General features: G+C 38.6%; 1 protein-coding gene across 10 annotated transcripts in view; it reads right to left on the reverse strand.

Annotated features, from left to right (window-relative positions):
- The window catches only part of CDK19 (cyclin dependent kinase 19), a 206,037-nt gene that overhangs the window by 48,047 nt on the left and 135,781 nt on the right, over positions 1-22,209 (reverse strand). For 9 of the 10 annotated variants that reach the window (XM_055114056.2, XM_055114060.3, XM_055114059.2 and 6 more), the window contains 2 exons: positions 12,352-12,462; positions 9,355-9,495 (listed from right to left, as the gene is read on the reverse strand). The exons of the other annotated variant lie outside the window; for it this stretch is intronic. In XM_055114056.2, coding sequence (XP_054970031.1) covers positions 9,355-9,495; positions 12,352-12,462 — 252 coding nt within the window. The remainder of the gene's footprint in view (positions 1-9,354; positions 9,496-12,351; positions 12,463-22,209) is intronic. 10 annotated transcript variants of the gene reach the window in all.

Consider the following 22,209-nt stretch of genomic DNA (forward strand, 5'->3'; position numbering starts at 1 on the left):
GTCACCATATCCAGAGCACTGTAAGAAACATTGTGTCTGATCTTCACAAGGCCTGTGTAGAGGCAGCAAGACAGGAGCATGGATGGCATCACTACCATCAAAGGCCTCCAGACCGCAGACATGAATGGCTAAGCCCTAGACTATCAAGGACTCAGCTTTAAGGAACTTCTTAGGAACCAGAGGTCACTGGCAGGAACACTAGTATGATTCTTCAGCATGACAAGATTTGCAATTGTCCAAAATCACCTAAAATAGCAGGTCAGAAGATATCCAGGCCATACTTTGCTTTTTGATTGCTAACTATGCATTTTAAAAGAAATCAGAATGATTAAGTCATATTAAAAGAAATACTACTTCTTGTCATAATCCTCTTTAAGTAGAATGTTAACTGATAAATCAAATAAAAATAACAAATAATTAAGTCATTTGACTAGCATGGAATTGCTACCTCCAAACCTCCCTTAGTAATGTATCATTCAAGAAGGAAGAATGAAAAGTACATTTGAAGCAGTTGCTAATTGTGATCTCATTTAACCAAGCTTTTTAAAAACTTCCATATTTTAAATATGAAGACTTGGCAAAAATATTTGTAATATTTAAATATAAACAGGATAAAACACAGCCTACTTTTTTTGTTTTAACACCAGGAGGCATATTTCACATACTTACACTAGATCTCTGCTTTGTAAAGCTGAAGGGGCTAGGAAGAGTATGAGACGACAGGCATTCTGGGGGGAAAAAGAGGTTAAAGAGAGGGCATCTTTGGATTACTGGCAGGATCAAGAAAGAATGTACAGAAGCTTCTGCAGAGAGAAAATGAGATATTCAGCAACTCTGGAGCTACATTCAGGAACTTTGGTGGAACTGAGGGTCAACAACCATATAAATTACTTCTCAGTATTCCCCATTTTACAGATGAGTAAACTAAGGCTTAAGGATCAAAATCTTAGAAATAATTTTTTAAAGTGTAGGTTCTCAAAGTTTCTATATCTTAAGGACTAAGTAAGGCTAAAACTCTAGGGAACGATATTAAATGCCTGCAAAATGCTGGCATAATGGTTACAGTAAGATTTTAAGGGTTTTGCCTTATCAGGCCCTATTTAGCAGAGACAAAATTAAAGACCTGCTGTATCTCCTTGTCAGATGACTTATGAAGAGAAGCTATGCTGCATGCAGAGATTTCTAAGCACTTATTTTAATCAAATGTTCAGAAAGATGAACAGTACAGCATTTTTCTTACAGCTGAGTGAAAACAGAGGGTGGTCTTTAACTTTTGCATACATAGTGTTAGACTTTCATACAGAGATATCTTCACTCTCTTCAGCTAAAGGTCTTTTTCATGTTTCTGCATAGTGTCCTTTCAATGCCTCTTGGCTAGCTGTTACAATTCAGCAGAAATACCAGCCTTGGAAAACAATGTTTTGCCATTATTTAAAATTTTCTTCAAATTTTTGCCTCTGCTTTACACAAAAGAGTAGAATATAGAAATAGGAAAGTACTAATACTAGTGATAAGCACAGGCCTCAGACTGCATAAAAAGATGGAAATGTCTAGGTACGTTCAAAGTGATAAATTCTGGACCTCAATTGAATATATCCTCTGAACTTAAGTGGATTAAATCTGTGGTTCGACAGCAGGGAGGGGAAGAAGAGACGGGGAGAGGAGAGGAGGGGAAAATTAGGAAACGTATTTTGAATTCTGAAAATCACTGAACAATGTTTCTAAAAGGGAAGAGATAACTAGTACATCATAACTATTTTTTAGCTCTTTCCAACCAGAACCGCCGCTAGATCATACCATCCATGTAACTTTTACACATGAAAAAATTATATATGAAAGGTGGGGACTTTTTGCATTTTCTTCATTGCATTTCCACTAAATAAAAAATGACAATAACAGGATCCAGGTATCATTTAATTTTTGCTCTGTTTTGTTTTTTAGAGACAGGGTCTATGTTATGCAAATTGGACTGGAACTCCTGGGCGCAAGGTATCTTCCCACCTTATCCTCTTGAGTAGCTGGGACTGCAGGCATGTGCCATCACAGCTAGCCCCAAATATCATTTAAAACCTTCCTCAACGCTGATAGTGAAACAGGATATTTCCCTGACCCCTTCGCAGGCTGGAACTGGAGTGCACGGGTGCCAGCAGGGGCAAACTCCACTCACTCGACCTGCTCTCAGGAGAGGAAGCATGCAGGTGAGTGGGTACAGGAGCCGGGGTGAGTACTTTTGGGTGCCAGCAGGAGCAAAACTCTGTGCGGGGCCCATGGCAGTGTCTAAGGGGTGTCCCCATGACCCCTTAAGCCACAGAAGGAATGGTACAGTGCCCTTTTAGCTTTGCCATCTGTAGACAGCTTAAGTGTTAACAGCTCAGTGGAGGGTTGGTGTGACAGCCTTTTGCACCTGCACTCGTGGCACCCGAGTTCTTGTCCAGCATCCAGGAGGAATGAGGTTGCCTGGGCAAACTGAAGATGGTAAATGTAGGGGATTTGATTGCCAATAAAAGTGGCTCTCAGCAGGAAGGGGAGCTGAAAAGGGGATGGAGCCGGAAGCTAATCTTCCCCCAAAGTCCAGCCATCTCCAACTAGACTCTTCTCCAAAGCTACACCATCAAGCTGTCCTTCTGAAGTCAAGCTGCTTATCTCCAAAATGCAACCAGTCTCCAACCTCCAGCTGCTTCTCCTCTCTGCCGGCTGAGCCTGAGGTTTTCATGGGCACAGGATGGGGAGCACGGCAAGTCATGGGTGGTTTTGGAAAAGGCAACATTCAAGTGGGAAAACAGGGATGTAAGTTCTCACTTTGGGCCACAGTATCAGGCCTTTAGGCTTGAGGGTAGGAACTTCACCAGGGACCCACCCTCTTCTGCCCAGAATTTCCCTGCCTCCTGTCCCTATCAATAGGTAGCTTCAGACATAGTTTCCAATCTTTCCCACCTCCTGGTATACACACTATTGTGTAAACTCCTCTCGAGTGTGGACTATACCTAATAACTTGCTTCTAATAAGTATGAAAAAATATCCAAAGTCATATAATATATAGATGGTTCCCAACTTTCAATGGGGAAAATTAGGAAACATATTTTGAATCCTGAAAATCACTGAACTTACAATGGATCAATGTATTGATCTTTCGACTTTAGGATGGTGCAAAAGCAATACACATTCAGTAAGCTCCTTAACTTACAAAGAGGTTACTTCTGGATAGGCCCATTGTATGTTGAAGATACTAGAAGTTAAAAACATACTTTTGCCTTATAGTATTTTCAACTTATGATGGTTCTAATGAGATGTAATTCTATGAAAAATTGGGGAATATCTGTACTTTCCTCTGCAACTAGAATATCTATTGCAACATTTCTTTTTTATTTTATTTTATTTATTTATTTAGAGATGGTGTCTCACTATGTTGCCAGACAGGTGTATAGTGGCTATTCACAGATACAAACAGCGCACTACAGCCTTGTACCACTGGCCTCAAGCAATCTTCCCACCTCAGCCTTTGGAGTAGCTGGGACTACAGGTATGTGCCACCCTACCCAGTTTGCATCAGTTCCTTTAATCAAATGAAGAAATCATATCTGACTCAAAGTATTGGCAAGGTTTTTTGTTACTTCATTCTGATAGACCTCTAATAGAATAAGTTTTTAGTTCTGTGACAGAAGTAACAGCTACTAGACATTTTAATAGCTGTTAATTAACAATAAAAGCCAAAAGATTCCTGGATACAAAATTATTTTCTCTCTCAACTGGATCTCACAAAATTTTGATATACTGTACCATGTTTGCAGATCATATACTTATTTGTGCCCACAGACTTCAAAAGACTGCAAAATTCACCCACTAATGTGAAAAGAGCTTTGGGATGGAAACTCCACACATTTTATTTATTTATTTGTATTTTTATTTTTTTGGCGGGGGGGACTGAGTCTCGCTCTATTGCCTAGGCTGGAGTGCAGTGGCATGATCTCGGCTCACTGCAATCTCTGCCTCCCAGGTTCAAGCGATTCTCCTGCCTCAGCCTCCCGAGTAGCTGAGATTACAGGCATGTGCCACCACACCCAGCTAATTTTTGTATTTTTAGTAGAGACGGGGTTTCACCATATTGTCCAGGCTGGTCTCAAACTCCTGACCTCAGGTGATCCACCCGCCTTGGCCTCCTGAAGTGCTGGGATTACATGCATGAGCCACCGCACCTGGCCTCCACACATATTTTTTAAAAGACAGACCTAAGGTTGGGACCCTAAAGCATTCATTCAAATCCTTCATGCAATAAAGACTTCGTGCTTATTGTGTACTGGGTTCTGGGATATGATAATGAAAAAGAAATAGTCTAACTGATAGTTCAGTTTATATCACCGATCTAGTAGCAAGATTCTGAAATGAAGGAGTCATAAATCCACGTAATAATATTATCATTTAGCTGGCATTTCTCTATCATTGCTAAAGAATAATGTGAAATTGCCAGATGCCTTGCTGAAATTCAATTCAAATAACTTATGAGCACAAACAATATGCCAATGCTGGGACTACAAAAATTATTGAGATATGAACCTTGCTCTCAAGAAGCTCATAATTTTGAAAAAGAGATAAACTATATCTTGTCATTCTTCCAATCTACCAAAATAGTAATCCCATAAAAATGAGTCATCCTATATTTCATTTTCTTACTCTTAGCTATATCCTGCTATAAAATTAAAATACATCTTTTCTCCCTTGGTGTTTACAAGTTCCAAATATTTATAGACTTATGCCTCTACTTCACTGTCTCTCAGCCAAGATGAACATATTTAGCTCTCTTTCTCCTTTCCTTTTAAAGCAATTCTTCATTTTAAGTTATTTTTGGTGACTTTATTTACATTCTCTATTTCTGTATTAAATTCTAGGATTCGAATGACATAATTAAAATATTGATTCAGATATAAAATCAATCATAATGAAAAACACCAACCTTTATGATGACGTAATGCCTCTGTGTGTGATGTCCAAAACACTGGCTTTTATTTACTTTAAATTTTTTATATTATACTGTAAATTTATATTTACTCTAACACATTTAATTATACGGATTTTCCAGGTTTCTCACATCAAATGAAATTTAGAGATGGTGAGCACTCAGTTGTGACTATCAAATAGTGTCAAGCCAAATTTCTTACAGCAATAGAAAATGAAGCATTAAGAAAAACAAAACTAGTCATTGACTACAACAGCAACTCTTAAGCTCACAAAACATGATTTTTCAAATGTCTCCATCATCCTCTTTTTAAGACCATATTCATATTTCATATACTTTATATTTCTGTATCTACTACAGAATGTATTTATAAAGCAAGCATACAGTTTAAATCTACTCCTGAAAGTACTTTGGCAAAACCATGACAATATGGCACAGATATCAGGACTCAAGATTAGTGAATCAAGAATTGAAGAGGCTATCACAGACGAGATTCCTGTTGGTTCAAAGTTTCTTTTTCTTTTTCTTCAGACAGGGTCTCAATTTGTTGCCCAAGGCTGGAGTGGAGCACAGTGGCACAATCGCGGCTCACTGCAGCCTTGACCTCCTGGGCTAAAGCAGTCCTCCCACTTCAGCCTCCTCAGTAGCTGAAACTACAGGTATGCACCGCCACACCCAGTTAATTTTTTATTTTTTGTAGCGATGGGGTCTCACTATGTTGCTCAGGCTACTCTTGAACTCCTGGGCTCAAGTGATCCTCCTGCCTTGGCCTCCGAACATGCTGAAATTACAAGCATGAGCCACCATGCCCAGTCAGTTCAAAATTTCAAATCTTATTAGAGTTACTCACTTGAGGAGTTGGAGGCATTCAGTAAATGTGTGGGTAAAATATAAACCAGTGCTATACTACGTAAGAACCATATTCAGAATGCATTTTCAACATTGTGTTCATGTCATTGATGAGGTAATAATAATCAGTGGTGGCTTTTCTAGTGGGGGAAAAAATCATTCTGTTGCTCACAAACTGTCAGTACTTAAACAAACAAAAAGACCCCAAAAACTCTCTAACTCTAGTAGGCTCCAACCCATATCTTCTGAGCACGACCTCACATTACTGCAATTCAGCTTATCCATATTTGAGTCAACCAGAACTGCACATCCTTTCTGAGATAATCCAAGTGCTTCTTTACCTCAGAAGTTTTACATCTAAAACTCCCTTAGGTTACCCTCATCACCCAAGTCTCTATTTAAATTCTAGTCATCCTTCAAAGTCCAGCTCAAATGCAACCTGCTCTTTCAAACTTACCTTTATCCCCTACTCAGAAGCTCTTCTGGCCTTGCATAGATTCAGTCTGTACTTCTCATGTAGCTACAATCACATTCTCTCTCATCTATCTTATAGTATAATTGTTTGTGTGTATGTCATATTTCTTCAAGGCTCCTTGAGAAGAAGGTGTTTGACACGGTCATATTTGTGTTGTTCCCATCCCTCTGTGCTTTACACATACAAGTAAACAAAAAATGTTCATTGAGGATAGTGTATTCAAATGCCTGATCCCCAAAATGTCAGTACTATTCTCCCTGATACTCATTCACTGAGGAAATACTTCCTCAACACCTATTGTGTACAGGGGCAGTAGTGTACAAAAAGAGTCAGACATAGATCTTGCTCTCTCAAGAAGTTCACAGGCTACGAGATGTTCTAAGAGATCTCTAAAACTGCTATAATACTAATAGAAAAATGCCGTAAGAGAAGTAAAGACGCAGTACAACAGGAACCAACAACAAGAAGAGATTGGTTCCAAGTAGACATGGATATGAGGGTAAGTTTTAATTAACATTTGTGTTGGGCCCTGAAAGACAGATAGTATTTGAATATGTTGAGACAGGGATAAGGGGTTTTAAGATAGGGGAAATAAAGGCCATTAAGGCAGGAAATCCCAGGAGGAGACAGGGAACACTCAATAGTTCAGTAGTAAAGTATACATGAAAGATGACAGGGATAGAGAAAAATTTTAAAGGCAGTTAAAGTTATAATTGGTAAAACTCTGAAAGCCAAATAAGGAAGTAGAGTTTTAGTCTGTAAGCAATGAGGAACTATTTCAAAGTTCTTGAGCAGGAGCTGAGTAATTAGTCAGAAGGTCGAAAGTGGATTGGAAGGGAAACAGATTGTTGACAACAGACAAGTATAGAGGCTAGTATCACAATGCAAGAAAGAGGTAATAAAAGCCTGAACTAGGAAGGAGGACTAGAGATGAAAATAGATGAGTGCAAGGCATATTTTAGAGACAACACTGAAAGAACTTGACAAGTTCTGAATGTGGAGTGCAAAGAAGGTTCTGCAAAGAGGTAAAATAAATTTCTAGGCTAGGAAGAGGGTGGTGCCATAACCAAAAGAGAGGACACTAAAGCAGCAGCAAATCCGAATGGGAGGAAACTGAGTCCTGGGCATACTAAATTTTGGTATCAGTGGACATTCAGGTGACAATATCATGAATAAAATATGTTAAGCTATGCTGTTTAGAACAAAATATAGAATTTTATGAAAAAGAGAGAGGAGCTCAGATAAATTAATCTTCAATAAAAGATTCTGATCAATGATTCAAACATGAACATAACCTCAAAAATATAACCTGCATAAGTTTCATTAAGTGCAAGGCAGATTAAAATCTAAAAGTCCATTTATGAAGGAGTTCTTCTCATGATCTAGAACATCATGTACCCAATAATCTTTTTGTTTGTTTGTTTTGAGATACGGCCTGGCTCAGTTGCCCAGGCAGAGTTTGCAGTGATCTCAGCTCACTGCAACCTCCACCTCCCAGGCTCAAGCCATCCTCCCACCTCAGCCTTCCAAACAGCGAGGACCACAGGAGCACACCACGCCCAGCTAATTTTTCTATTTTTTGTTAGAGACGGGGTTTTGCCATGTTGCCCAGGCCGGTCTCGAAGTCCTGAGCTCAAGTGATCCACCCACCTCGGCCTTCCAAAGTGCTGGGACTACAGGCATGAGCCACCACACCCAGCCCAATAATCATTTTAAAACATGCTGATTCAGAGCTAATAGTAAAGTGGACACATGGAAGTCTCAAAGAATCTTACAGTTAAAAATTATGAGAGGCTGGGCACGGTGGCTCACACGTGTAATCCCAGCACTCTGGGAGGCTGAGGAGGGTGGATCACGAGGTCAGGAGTTCAAGACCAGCCTGGCCAAGATGGTGAAACCCCGTCTCTACTAAAAAATACAAAAAAAAAAAAAAATTAGCCCAGCATAGTGGTGGGTGCCTGTAATCCCAGTTAATCGGGAGACTGAGGCAGAGAATTGCTTGAACCCAGGAGGCGGAGGTTGCAGTGAGCCGAGATGGCGCCACTGCACTCCAGCCTGGGCGACAGAGAGAGAGTCTGTCTCAAAAAAAAAAAAAAAAAATTATAAGGAGAAATGCTTCCATTAATATGGTAAATGCATCTTTTGTGGTCACTATCATTTAACCCCAATTTATACAATATCACAGCAAGAATGGTCAAGTCAGATGAGTAGCCCTGACTGACAAGGTTCCAACGGATACTAACTAGATCCTTTCGTCAATAAACACTGCTCATCAGTTAATAAAATGGAATTTACCTAGATGTATCCCTACCATATCCCCAGAATTCTCAAAAGCCTAAGAAACAAAAGATCATGAAATCACGTTGAGGGGCCAAAATAAAACCTCCAACATAAACTGAGGAGAAAATGAGGATTACAGCCATTCCATAACCATATCTTCTTAAGAACAAACAAAAGAAACTTGCATCAACATAAACTAAAATAACAACAATGTGAAGATGAATACCTAGCAATATAATTTGATATCAGTAAATAATGGTTACATGTATACTGAATAAAAAAAAGTAAAATCAAACACTAACTCGCAGCTAATTTGCCTAATAAGTATATACCACCTGTTAGATTTATTTATTCATTTGTTTATTAATGTTGATAACATTCTTTTTACTAGATGCAATGTCATTATTTCAGTTTAGATCTTAAGGGAAAGAAAAATGAGAACTCAGTATTAATTACGTTTTTACTAATGATGAGCAATAATATGAAGAACAAATTGGATTGAAATGTGCATGCTTCACATGTGACTACTCCATTAAAATTGTACAGTAATCATTTGTTCAAAATCACACTGATATTTTACAGCTATGCATAAATATAATGGAATGATACCCACCAAATGTTAAATAGTGTTAATCTTTTTATTATAGGTTTATGGGTGATTTTTATCTTCTTTTTTGCTTATGTATATTTTCAAGTTTTTCTATAATTAATGTTTTATTATAATGGTACCAAGAAGAAAATATATTTTTTAAAAGAGTAGGGAAAAACATATTGATGAATTTAAAAGAAAAATACTTACCAAGTCTCTGTGAAGCACCCAATTTGCATGGAGGTAATGGATACCATCAAGAATCTGGTAAAGTAAGGATTTAACCATAGATCTTGGCAACTGCATGGGCTTTTTATTTGCTTTTGATGCACGGTGAAACTTAATAATATGCTAAAAATTAAAAAAAACATAATAATATAGTCTTTGCTAATATCTATGCCAATAAAACACAATCAATGCTGTAACAAATGCTCTATATTTTAAAATTACTTATTAAAGGCCAATAATGACACAAAGAAAAATAATTTGAGTAATAAGTTCAACCAAAACAATCTATTTTGAGGGTGACTGTGACCATGTTAATGAGGGGTTATAATGACTAAATTTACTGAAACCATTAAGATTTTCATTAAATAGGACCAAAAGGTAAAAAGGACTGATATTGAAACAGCTGCCGAAGAAGAGTATTATATTCTCTACTGACAGAATGAAAGATTTAAAAAAGAAAGAAAAACTGTAAATCTTCACTTTCTATAAAAAGTTAGCACTTAGTACACTTGGGTAACATCACTGATCAGGTGTATATTTGAATTATTGGAAAAGTTTCATCTTTGGCACAGAATAAATTAGAATATATTCCTGGGAGTTAATGTTAAATATGAAATTGCTAAAAAGGAAGAGAGAGAAAAAATAGGAAATTCGATCCCATTGAAATAAATACAACTGGGTCACCATATTCAAATTTTTATATCCACGTTATAATGTGGGTTATAAAAACATTGTACTGAAAGGGAAAAAATGCTACCTGCCCCCGCAGTGCTCCCACCTCCACCTCCATCCCTACCCCACCCCTGCCTCTGTCCAAAACATAAAATGGACACTGAGGACCATCAAAATCCTATGCAAACAATACTGATGAAATTGTCAATAGCGCTCCAGTAACTTTAAGATGACCAAATGGTATGTAAAATTATTAAGCTATTTATACAGCTTTTTTATTTTTATAAACTGTTCAGTAATAACATTGATTTGATTTTAAGAAATAATAGAAAAATAGAGTTTATACTATAGCAGTGATTTCCAGTAGAAATATACTGGGAGCCACATGTATAACTTTCCACTTTTTAACAGCTACATTAAAAAAGAGGCTGGGTGTGGTGGCTCACACCTGTAATCCCAGCACTTTGGGAGGCCGAGGCAGGTGGATCACCTGAGGTGAGGAGTTCAAGGCCAGCCTGACCAACACGGTGAAACCCCGTCTCTACTAAAAATACAAAATTAGCTGGGCGTAGTGGTGTATGCCTGTAATCCCAGCTACACAGGAGGCTGAGGCAGGAGAATCACTTGAACCCAGAAGGCGGAGGTTGCAGTGAGCTGAGATTGCATCACTGCACTCCAGCCTGGACAACAAAAGTGAAACTCCGTTTCAAAAAAAAAAGAAACAGGTAAAATCAATGTGTGCACTTCAGATACTTCTGAAGTGAATTTTCTAAATATTACAAATACTATCTTCTCAGTAAAATGTCAGTTTATTGCTTAAGTTCTTTAAAATCAACATTTATGATTATATTTATTTTGAAATATGGTATTGGACAGTACAGTTCTACAGGATCTGACTATTCCAATGTACTACATCATCTTCTTTCATCACCCCACTGATGTTCAAAGTAAAGTACATACACTGTCAAGTAAGCCTTGGTTGACATATAGGGGAATATAGAAAAATGGAGAAAATACAATGTCTGTGAATATCCATGAAAAGAATTGAAAAAAAAAAAACCACACTGGAAATTCTTGTCCATATCTGCTATAATAGCATACACTCCGAAAGTTTCTTTAAGACCTGAGTCTGTTATAGTTATTCCTCAACAGATTTATAACTTATATAGATGACAAACCACATTATATTAAATCAAAATTTATTAGTCAGGTGTGGTCATGCACCTGTGGTCCCAGCTACGTGGAAGGCTGAGGCAGGAGGATCGCTTGAGCCCAGGAGGTCAAAGCTGCAGTGAACCATAACTGTGCCATTGCACTCCAGCCTGGGTGATAGAGCGAGACCCTGTCTCAAACAAACAAACAAACAAACAAAAAAGGCTGGATGTGATGGCTCATGCCTATAATCTCAACAGTTTGAGAGGCCAAAGTAGGAAAATCATTTGAGCCCAGGAGTTCAAGACCAGCTTGTGCAAGATGGCAAGACCTTGTCTCTATAAAACATTTTTGAAAAATTAGCCAGGCATAGTGGTGCTAAATTAATTATCCATAATTTTAACTTAGTGCCAGATTTGAAGTTTGTTACTTTTAGCAGTTCCTCAGATAAAGTGTTTAAATGTTCTGATTCCTAATTTGAAAAGACAGGAATTAGAATTTTTTGCTTCTTTCATACGTTGATAAAAACATCCTTAAAGCAATCTTCACTATACATATTAGTAAATTGCCATTAATTACTTGCATAAAAGTATAGTCTCCCGCCAGGCATGGTGGCTCACGCCTGTAATCCCAGCACTTTGGGAGGCCGAGGTGAGCAGATTACCTGAGGTTGGGAGTTCGAGACCAGCCTGACCAACATGGAGAAACCCCGTCTCTACTAAAAATACAAAATTAGCCAGGCATGGTGGTGCATGCCTATAATCCCAGCTACTAAAGAGGCTGAGGCAGGAGAATCGCTTGAACCTGGGAGGCAGAGGTTGCGGTGAGCCAAGATTGTGCCACTGCACTCCAGCCTGGGCAACAAGAGCAAAACTCCCTTCCCCGTTCGTCTCCCCCGGGCCAAAAAAAGTATAGTCTCCCATTCATTAAAATCTTTCTGAAGTAAAATTTCTAAATATTACAAATACTATCTTCTCAGTAAAATGTGAGTTTATTGCTTAAATTCTTCAAAATCAACATTTATGTTTATATTGACTTTGAAATATGGCTAACAGAGCAAGCTTTCCTTTCTGTGCATTAACAATATGTATTTTATATAAATATGCTCCATACCTATATAAAATAATCCTAGAAATACAGTGAGATTATACTTACCCACAAGTCATGCTCTGCATAATCAAACAGCAGCCACACCTTCCTGTCACTGTGAGAAAGGAACACCTTCTGCAATGCAATCACATTAGGGTGCTTCAATTCTCGCAAAAGCTGAATGCAAAAGAAAGAGAGGGGTCACTGTTGTGTTAGCAAGGAGGGGGAAATGATGAATGTCTTATAACTTCAAAATGAAATTTCTGAAAATCTAGAGAATCCAGGTAAGCAAAATGAAAGAAAAAAATACCACCCAAAATACCGGCATTCAGAGATAAGCTCTGTCAACATCTTGGTGCATATCTTTCCAATCCTTTTTCTCTATGTGCTTAGGTATATCTGTTTTGTTTTGTTTACTTTCTTTCTTGTCAGAGACTGCAAGCAGGAATGTGTTTTTAAAAATAGGATTTTAAATGGTAAAATGTAAAACAGCAAACAAAAGTAATATCATATAATTAAATAATTAATTACATTTTTGTACATGCATATCTTTTTTACTAAAGAAACTGTTCCTTGGGAGGCAGGAATCATGTATTAATACTGCTTATATCTACCCTAGCACTGTATTGGTGCTCAAGAAACAGGCGACAAAACAAGGAAAGATATTTAACAATCCCTGTACTTATCCATCCCTAGAGTATGTGGTTGAGGGTTTTTTTTTTTTGAAGAGTAGTGAGTATAAGGGAATGACTGTCATGCCCACTTATAAAAACTGAAGTTGAGAACAGGTCCTGTAAACAGAAAAAAAGAAATAGGACTTCACAAAGTAAAAGCTTTAAGCTGGACTCTGACAATATGTAGGAAAGACAGACCAGAGCAGCAAGCAGAAACAGCACTTTGCGCATAACAGACAGCTGCTTGATAAAATATTTAGCAACAATGACATTATTGCTCAAGGTAAAAGCCTTAGAAATATGCCTGCCTCAGGCTGTCCTTAAACAGGGTTCAGATTTCACAGGTAAAGAGAAACATATTCAATTTAATAAATATTTTGAATACCTTTTAAATGTAAAGCTCTGTGAAAGATGCAAAAAGGGAAAGACAAAACTTCCCTTGAATATTTTATATGTGCAAGATGATTATATACAAATGTTTTTCTCTCACTTAATCTTTAGAACAATTTTATGATGCACACAGAACCCAAGGCTCAGTGTGATAAAAATAACATGACCAAAGTCAAATAGCTAGAAAGAGAAGGGGTTTGGACTTAAATAGATCTGCCTGATTGCAAAGTCCATGCTTTTTCCACTACAGCTAAAGTTCATGTCTTCAATTCCCACAATGTGGTAAGGAAGACAGACATATAAACAGATCAATGAGGCAGAGAAAAATAAACTGCTTACCCATTCTAATAACTTCAGTAACTTTTTTTTTTTAGATAGTGTCTTGCTCTGTTGCCCAGGCTGGAATGCAATGGCACAGTCTCAGCTCACTGCAACCTCCGCCTCCAAGGTTCAAGCAATTCTCCTGCCTCAACCTCCTGAGTAGCTGGGATTACAGGTGCGCACCACCATGCCCGGCTAATTTTTGTATTTTTAGTAGAGATAGGGTTTTACCATGTTGGCCAGGCTGGTCTCAAACTGCTGACCTCAAGTGATCTGCCCACCTTGGCCTCCCAAAATCTAGAGAGTTTGCCATTTTGAACACTTCAGGGTCTCTGGCTCTGGCAAACCCTGTTTTTAATGACCCCATTGCTATGGCCAGCCTTGAAGCACTTACACTGTGGCAAGAGACTTCACCCCAGGCACAATGACTGTCTCCTTCTTTCTGACTCCTTGATATTGATGAACGTAGAGAGTTTGCCTTTATTACCTATGCAAAATATGTTCTCTTTGCAGCCTGAAGTAGATGGGAAAGTAGAACTCCACTTCCGCATCTAAACCAGGCTCTTGAAACACCCAACGCTGGCACAGATCCCTGATTCCTGGACCTCGCTTGCCTGGGAAAGTGGTTGTCACAGTAGCAATATTTAATCAACACTTCTAAAAAACTACATTTTCTGTGACTTCCAATTGTTGATCCCACTAGAATAAATTCATTTTAAGTCCTGTGTTAAAAAAATTGTTTTGACTAGATAATACATTCATATGGTTCAAAAATCAAAGTATATACAAGGATATATATTGAAATGTCTCACTACCACTCCTCTTGCTTCCCTGGAGGTAACAACTTTTATTAATTGCTTATTTTCCTTGCAATGTTTCTTAATGCAAATAAAAACAAATATGAATATATATTTTATCCTCCATTGTTTACACAAAAGATAGCATAATATACACACTGCTCTGCACTTTGTTTGTTTTTTTACCCTTACTCTATCTTGGAAATCTCTTAATATTAGGACAATATCAATATTAGAAATACTTCCTTCAGGTGAGAAGTGATTTGGCATAAAAGAAAAATTTTTTTAAAGAAAAAAATAAAAATAATATTTCTTGTTCTTTTTTACAGTAGCATGGTATTTCTAGATCACCTCTTTTAATGTGGTAAAATATATACATAATGTAAAATTTACCATTTCAACCATTTTTAAGTATACTAGATATACTTAGTATATTTACTTAATCCCACTACTTATACTAGTTCAATGGGATTAAGTACAACCATCATCACTGTGTATTTCCAGAACTTTTTCATCCCAAAATGAAAATCTATACCATTAAATAATATCTCCAGGTTGCCCCCTACCCCCAGCTCCTGATAACCATTATCTAATTTATGTCTCTATGAATTTGACTGTTCTTGGTATGTAGCTCATATAAGTGGAACCATACGGTGTCTGCCCATTTGTGTCTGCCTTTTTTTCACACAATATAATGTCTTCAGGGTTCATTTGTGTTGTAGCATGTATGAGAATTTCATTCCTATTTAAAGCTGAATACTATTACATCGTATGTATAGACCACATTTCGTTTGTCCATTTGCCCCTCAATAGACATTTAGGGTGTTTCTACCTTTTGGTTATTATGAATAATGTTCTCTATATATTGATGTATAAATAACTATTTGAATCCCCACTTTCAATTCCTTTGTATATATACCCAGAAGTGAAATTGCTAGATCCTATGGTAATTCTATGTTTAATTTTTTGAGGAACCACCATATAGGTCATTTTTGTAAAAAAAAAAACTTTTTTTGTAGAGATAGAGTCTCACTATGTTGTCCAGGCTGGTCTCGAACTCCTGGCCTTAAGCAATCCTCCCACTTCAGCCTCCCAAAGTGCTGGGATTACAAGGTGTAAACCACTGTGCCTGGCCTAGGTCTCCTTTCCATATGTCATACAGATAGTTACTTCGTTGCTTCACAGATACTGTGTTTTTCCCAAGTAGAAGGTTTGTGGCAACCCTGCATCAACCAAGTCTACTGGCACCATTTTTCCAACAGCATGAAGCTCACTTAATGTCTCTGTGTCACATTTTGGTAATTCTTACAACATTTAAAACTTTTTCAGTATTATATCTGTTACAGTGATCAGTGATCTTTCATGTTACTATTGTAATTGTTTTGAAGCATCACAAATTGCACCCACATAAGATGGCAAACTTAATCTATAAATGTTGTGTGTATTCTGATTGCCTCACCCACCAGCTGTTCCCCCATCTTTCTCCCTCTCTTCGGGCCTCTCTATTGTCTGAGAAACAGTAATATTGAAATCAGGCCAACTAATAAAACTACAATGGCCTCCAACTGTTCAAGTGAAAGGAAGAATCTCACATATCTCTTGCTTTAAATCAAAAGCTAGAATGATTGAGCTTACTGAGGAAGGCACACTGAAAGTTCAAACAGGCTGAAAGCTAGGCCTCTTGCACCAGGTTAGCCAAGTTGTGAATGCAAAGAAAAAGTTCTTGAAGGAAATTAAAAGTTCTACTCTGCTGAACACACAAAGATAAGAAAGCAAAACAGCCTTATTGTGGATAGGGAGAAAGTTTTAGTGATCTGGATAGAAGATTAAACTAGCTGCAACATTACCTTAAGACAAAGCTGGCTGGGCGAGGTGGCTCACGCCTATAATCCCAGCACTTTGGGAGGCCAAAGTAGGTGGATCACGAGGTCAGGAGTTCAAGACCAGCCCGACCAACATGGTGAAACCCCGTCTCTACTAAAAATAGAAAAAATTAGCTGGGCGTAGTGGCAGGTACCTGTAATGCCAGCTACTCGAGAGGCTGAGGCAGGAGAATCACTTGAACCCAGGAGGCAGAGGTTGCAGTGAGCTGAGATTACGCCAATGTACTCCAGCCCGGGCGACACAGCGAGACTCTGTCTCAAAAAAAAAAAAAAAAAGACAAAGCCTAATCCAGAACAAGGCCCTAATTCTCTTCAATGTGTGAAGGCTGAGAGAGGTGGGGAAGCTGCAGAAGAAAAGGTTGAAGCTAACAGAGGTTGGTTCATGAGGCTTAAGGAGAGCAGTCACCTCTATAACATAAAAGTGCAAGGTGATACAGCAAGTTATCCAAAAGATCTAGCTAAGATCATTGATGAAGATGGCTACACTAAACAACAGATGTTCAATGTAGACAAAAGAGAATTCTATTGGAAACAGATTCCGTGTAGGACTTTCATAGCTAGAGAGAAGTCAATGCCTGGTTTCAAAGCTTCAAAGGACAGGCTGACTATCTTACTAGGGTTTAATGCAACTGGTGATTTGAAGTTGAAGCCAATGCTCATTTACCATTCTGAAAATCCTAGGACCCTTAAGAATTATGCTAAATGGCCGGGTACAGTGGCTCACGCCTGTAATCCCAGCACTTTGAGAGGCCAAGGCAGGTGAATCACCTGAGGTCGGGAGTTCGAGACCAGCCTGACCAACATGGAGAAATCCTGCCTCTACGAAAAATACAAAACTATCCGGGTGTGGTGGCACATGCCTGTAATCCCAGCTACTCAGGAGGCTGAGGCAGGAGAATCACTTGAACCTGGGAGGCGGAAGTTGTGGTGAGCCAAGATCGTGCCATTGCACTCCAGCCTGGGCAACAAGAATGAGACTCCATCTCAAAAAAAAAAAAAAAGAATTATGCTAAATCTACTCTACCTGTGCTCCATAAATGTAACAACAAAGCCTAGATGACAGTGCATCTGTTGACAGCATGGCTTACCGAACATTTTAAGCCCACTATTCGGACTGACTACCTAGAAAAAAGATTCCTTTCAAAAGATTACTGCTCATTAACAATGCACCTGGTCACCCAAAAGCTCTGATTGAGATGTACAAGGAGATTAATGCTGCTTTCCTGTTTGCTAACACAACATCCATTCTGCAGCCCGTGAATCAAGAAGTCATTTTGACTTCCAAGTCTTATTCTTTAACAAATACATTTCATGAAGCTATAGCTGCCATAGATTGTGATTTCTCGGATGGATCTGGGCAAAGTAAATTGAAAACCTTGTAGAGAGGATTCACCATTCTAGATGCCATTAAAAACATTCATGATTCCTTCAAGGAGGTCAAGGCATCAACATTAACAGGAATGTGGAAAAAGTTGATTCCAACCCTCATGGATAATTTTGAGGAGTTCAAGGTATCAGTGGAGGAAGTAAATGAGATGTGGTAGCAATAACAAGAGAACAACAATTAGAAGTAGAGCTTGAGGATTAACTGAATTTCTGCCATCTCATGATCAAACAGGTTTGGATAAGGAGTTGCTTCTTATGGATGGGCAAAGAAAGTGATTTCCTAAGATGGAATCTACTCCTGGTGAAGATGCCGTAAACACCACTGAAATAACAACAAATAATTTGGAATATTACATAAACTTAGTTGGTAAAGTAGTGGCAGGGTTTGAGAGGACTGACTCAAATTTTGAAAGAAGTTCTAATACGGGTAAAATGCTATCAAATAGCATTGCATGTTACAGAGAAATCTTTCAAGAAAGGAAGAGTTCATTGATGCAGCAAACTGTATTATTGTCTTATTTTAAGAAATTGCCACCCCAGCCTTCAGCAACCACCACTCTAATCAGTTAGCAGCCATCAATACTGAGGCAAGACCATCCACCAGCAAAAAGATTATGACTCACTGAAGGCTTAGATAATCATTAGCACCTTTTAGCAATAATTTATTTTTTAATTAAGATATATACATTTTTATACATAATGCTACTGGACACTTATAGCAGTGTATATTTATACTGTAAACTATAGTATAATAAATATGACTTCACTGGGAAACCAAAAACTTTGAGTGACTTGCTTTATTACAATATTTGCTTTACTGCAGTGGTCTGGAACCAAACTTGCAATATCTCTAAAGTCTGCCTGTGTAAGAGGGAAGAGTGTAAAGTTTACAACTACATGCATTTACTAGAAATTCTTCCCTAATCCCCAAATTTGCATTTTCTAGAGCGTCAATATGCACTTTCTATTTCTGTGTACCTCTTATGCTTTTTCTACCCTATGGGTTTCTATAAGTCACTAAATATCAACATGAAGGCCGACTGAGGCAAAGAAATAGCAAACTAATGTTACCTATATCTATTTTGTTACTTCTTCTAATTCACCTTTCACTCTGCAGCCAGGAGTGATATTTCAAAAATCCTTAACTGATCATCTGTCACTATGAACAGGTCTAAGGAATCAAAGCAAGAGATGAGGCAAAGACCATATAAAAGGAGCCTCGTAAGCCATGCAGAAGTGTCACCATTGGCCGGGCGCGGTGGCTCATGCCTGTAATCCCAGCACTTTGGGAGGCCAAGGCGGGTGGATCACGAGGTCAGGAGATCAAGACCATTCTGGCTAACATGGTGAAACCCCGTCTCTATTAAAAATACAAAAAAAATTAGCTGGGCGTGGTGGTGGGCACCTGTAGTCCCAGCTACTCCGGAGGCTGAGGCAGGAGAATGGCATGAACCTGGGAGGCGGAGCTTGCAGTGAGCCGAGATGGCGCCACTGCACTCCAGCCTGGGAAGCAGAGAGAGACTCCATCTCAACATAAAAAAAAAAAAAAAAAGGAAGAAGAAGAAGAAGTGTCACCATTGAGGTTCTCTAGTATCACTGGCAACATGGTAGGGTAAATGGGTCAGTGGAGAAGCCAGCTGTTAGAAAAGGTACCACCCTTTGATTACCTTCTGTACATGTTTTATGACTCTCAGATTTGGCCTCACTGAATTATATGAGAGTATCTTTCAATGTTTTAACTGTTTGCATCTCTCCCCTGCCCTCCTCCTGCATTAGACCATAAGGTTCTTGAAGACAAATACAATTTTTACTTACTAACTTATTTATTTTGAGACAAGATCTCACTTTGTCTCCTAGGCTGGAGTACAGTGGCACGATCATAGCTCACTGCAGCCTCAAACTCCTGGGCTCAAGCCATCCTCCTGCCTTAGCTTCAGTAGCTGAGACTACAGGTGTGAGCCACCATGCCCAGCTGATTTTTTAATTTTTTTGTAGAAATGGGGTATCACTTTGTTGTCCAGGCTAGTCTTGAGCTTCTGGCTTCAAGTGATCCTCCTGCCTCGGCCTCCCAACATGTTAGGATTCCAGGTGTGAGCCACCACACTAGCCCAGAAAGACATTTTAAAATTTATTTCTATATTCCTAGGGACTAGCACAATGCCTGACACATTGAAAGAGCTCTTTAAGTGATCTCATCTAGTCTGCGGGCTTTAAATGTCACCCATATGCATTAACTCCCAAAGGTTTACCTCTAGTCCACCCATCTCCCCTGAACGCCAGCTATGTGTATCCAGCTGCCTCAAGAGCTCCATTTGAATGTCTAAAAGCCAAAACTGAGGTTGTGCTCTCTACCTCCACTACCCTCTATTCCAGTACCTCCAGTACCTCTATTCCCACTGCTCTTCCCTCGCCTCAGTTAATAGCAACTCCATCATTGCAGTTATTCAGGCAAAAACCTCATCTACTTTAACTCTTTTCCCAAATATCTCCTCCTCAGTGAGTCTTCCCTAGCCTTTCTATTTAAAATCGTAACCACCATTCTGCACTTTATCTTTCTGCAAGTACTAACACTTTCAAACATACCATAACTCTATATCCCTTATCTACAATTCTAAAGAAACTGTAGAAAATCAAAAGCTTTCTAGTAACTCAGGTAGAAAAATTATTTGTAATTCAATAGAAAAAAATGCATTGTTAGGGGCACATCCTTTCAGTTACCTGATTCTGATTCTAGAGAAGCTATTTTACAACTCTGTACATTACACGTAACTGATAACGATGCAGAATAATTCTCAACTATAAGCATACAAATTCTGTGCTGTCCGGTAGAGGTTCACTGACTTCCCTCCCCAATAGTGGAAGAAGCTGGTTTTGCCTCAATTTGCATATCCATTTCAATATTCCTGATCTGTACATGTACCTGTTTTAAAGTTTCTCCTTTGAACGGGCTATAATACCAGCTTGGTTCCTTCATTCAAAAAGTTAAATAAGCTGGATGTAGTGGCTCACACTTGTAATTCCAGCACTTTGGGAGGCCAAGGCAGGAGGACCACTCAAGGCCAGGAGTTTGAGACTAGTCTGGGCACACAGCAAGAGCCCTATCTCTACAAAAAAATAAATTAAATTAAATTATCCAGGCATGGTGGTGCAGGCCTGTAGTCCCAGCTACTAGGGAGGCTGAGGTACGAGGACTGCTTGAGCCCACGAGTTCAAGGCTGCAGTGAGTTATGATCGTACCACTGCCCTCCAGCCTGGGTGACAGAGTGAGACCCTGTCTCTAAAAAAAAAAAAAAAAAAAAAAAAGTCCAGGTACAGTGGCTCATGCTTGTAATCCCAGCACTTTGGGAGGCCAAAGAGGGCAGATCACCTGAGGTCAGGAGTTTGAGACCAGACTGGCCAACATGGTGAAACACCATCTCTACTAAAATACAAAAATTAGCCAGGCGTGGTGGTGGTTGCCTATAATCCTAGCTACTCAGGAGGCCGAGGCAGGAGAATCCCTTGAACCTGGGAGGCGGAGGTTGCAGTGAGCCAAGATCACACCATTGCACTCCAGCCTGAGCAACAAGAGCAAAACTGTCTCTAAAAACATAAAAAATTTTTTTTTAAAAAAGAAAGTTAAATAAAATCATTAAAATGTGTTCATCTTATACCTGTATAACAGTCATAATTTTACCTTTTTTGAAAACAATCATTTAATACTCATTGTACAGAAATATGTCACTTAAACTGACAAGAAGCTGTTTATTGTCTGACATGAAGCTATTAAATGGACATGAAACTGTTTATATGTTATTTATTGTCTGTCTCTCTCCACTAACATATAAGCTCCATGAAGGCAAAGGTTTTTGTTGACTTTATATCTCCAATGCATAAAATGGTACCTAGCACATAATAAGCATTCAATAAATATTTGTCAAATAAATTAAATCTACTCAACTTAACTGGTTCTTACTCACAAAATAACTAGTAATGGCCTGTAACCTAATAAAACTTTGCTACCCTTTCATAAGTTATTCTTTTTCAAAAGGTGTTTTAAATGATTTTGTTTTCAACAAATTGAATAGACAATATCTAAAATAATTATTCCAGGGACGCTAACCCTCCACAAGCTCCATTTACTTTAGGCTTAAAAAGGAAGACTTCTTTAAATTAGCACCTACTCTACCAGAAGAATAAGAGTGCTGGCTTGAGGTAAAGAGCAGCAACACAGCTCTGAATATCTCAGGATGGGATCTTTAACCTGGTGTATAATTCGAAGAGCAAAGGAGTGCTATGAGGGTGTTTCCTGAAAGGGCTGTGAGCACAATAAGTGCTACAAAATCCTAAAGAAAATAACACAAAGGAACAGGGGACACAGGGGAACACAAGTGAAGCAGATATTAACCTTATTAGTAGTTATGTCCAAGGCCAGTTTACTAAGAAAATGCTAGGCTCTAGATAAACATCACACAAGAGTGTATTCACTACCTC

The sequence above is a fragment of the Pan paniscus genome, chromosome 5 (genome assembly GCF_029289425.2).
Source record: "Pan paniscus chromosome 5, NHGRI_mPanPan1-v2.0_pri, whole genome shotgun sequence".
NCBI classification, from domain to species: Eukaryota; Metazoa; Chordata; class Mammalia; order Primates; family Hominidae; genus Pan; species Pan paniscus.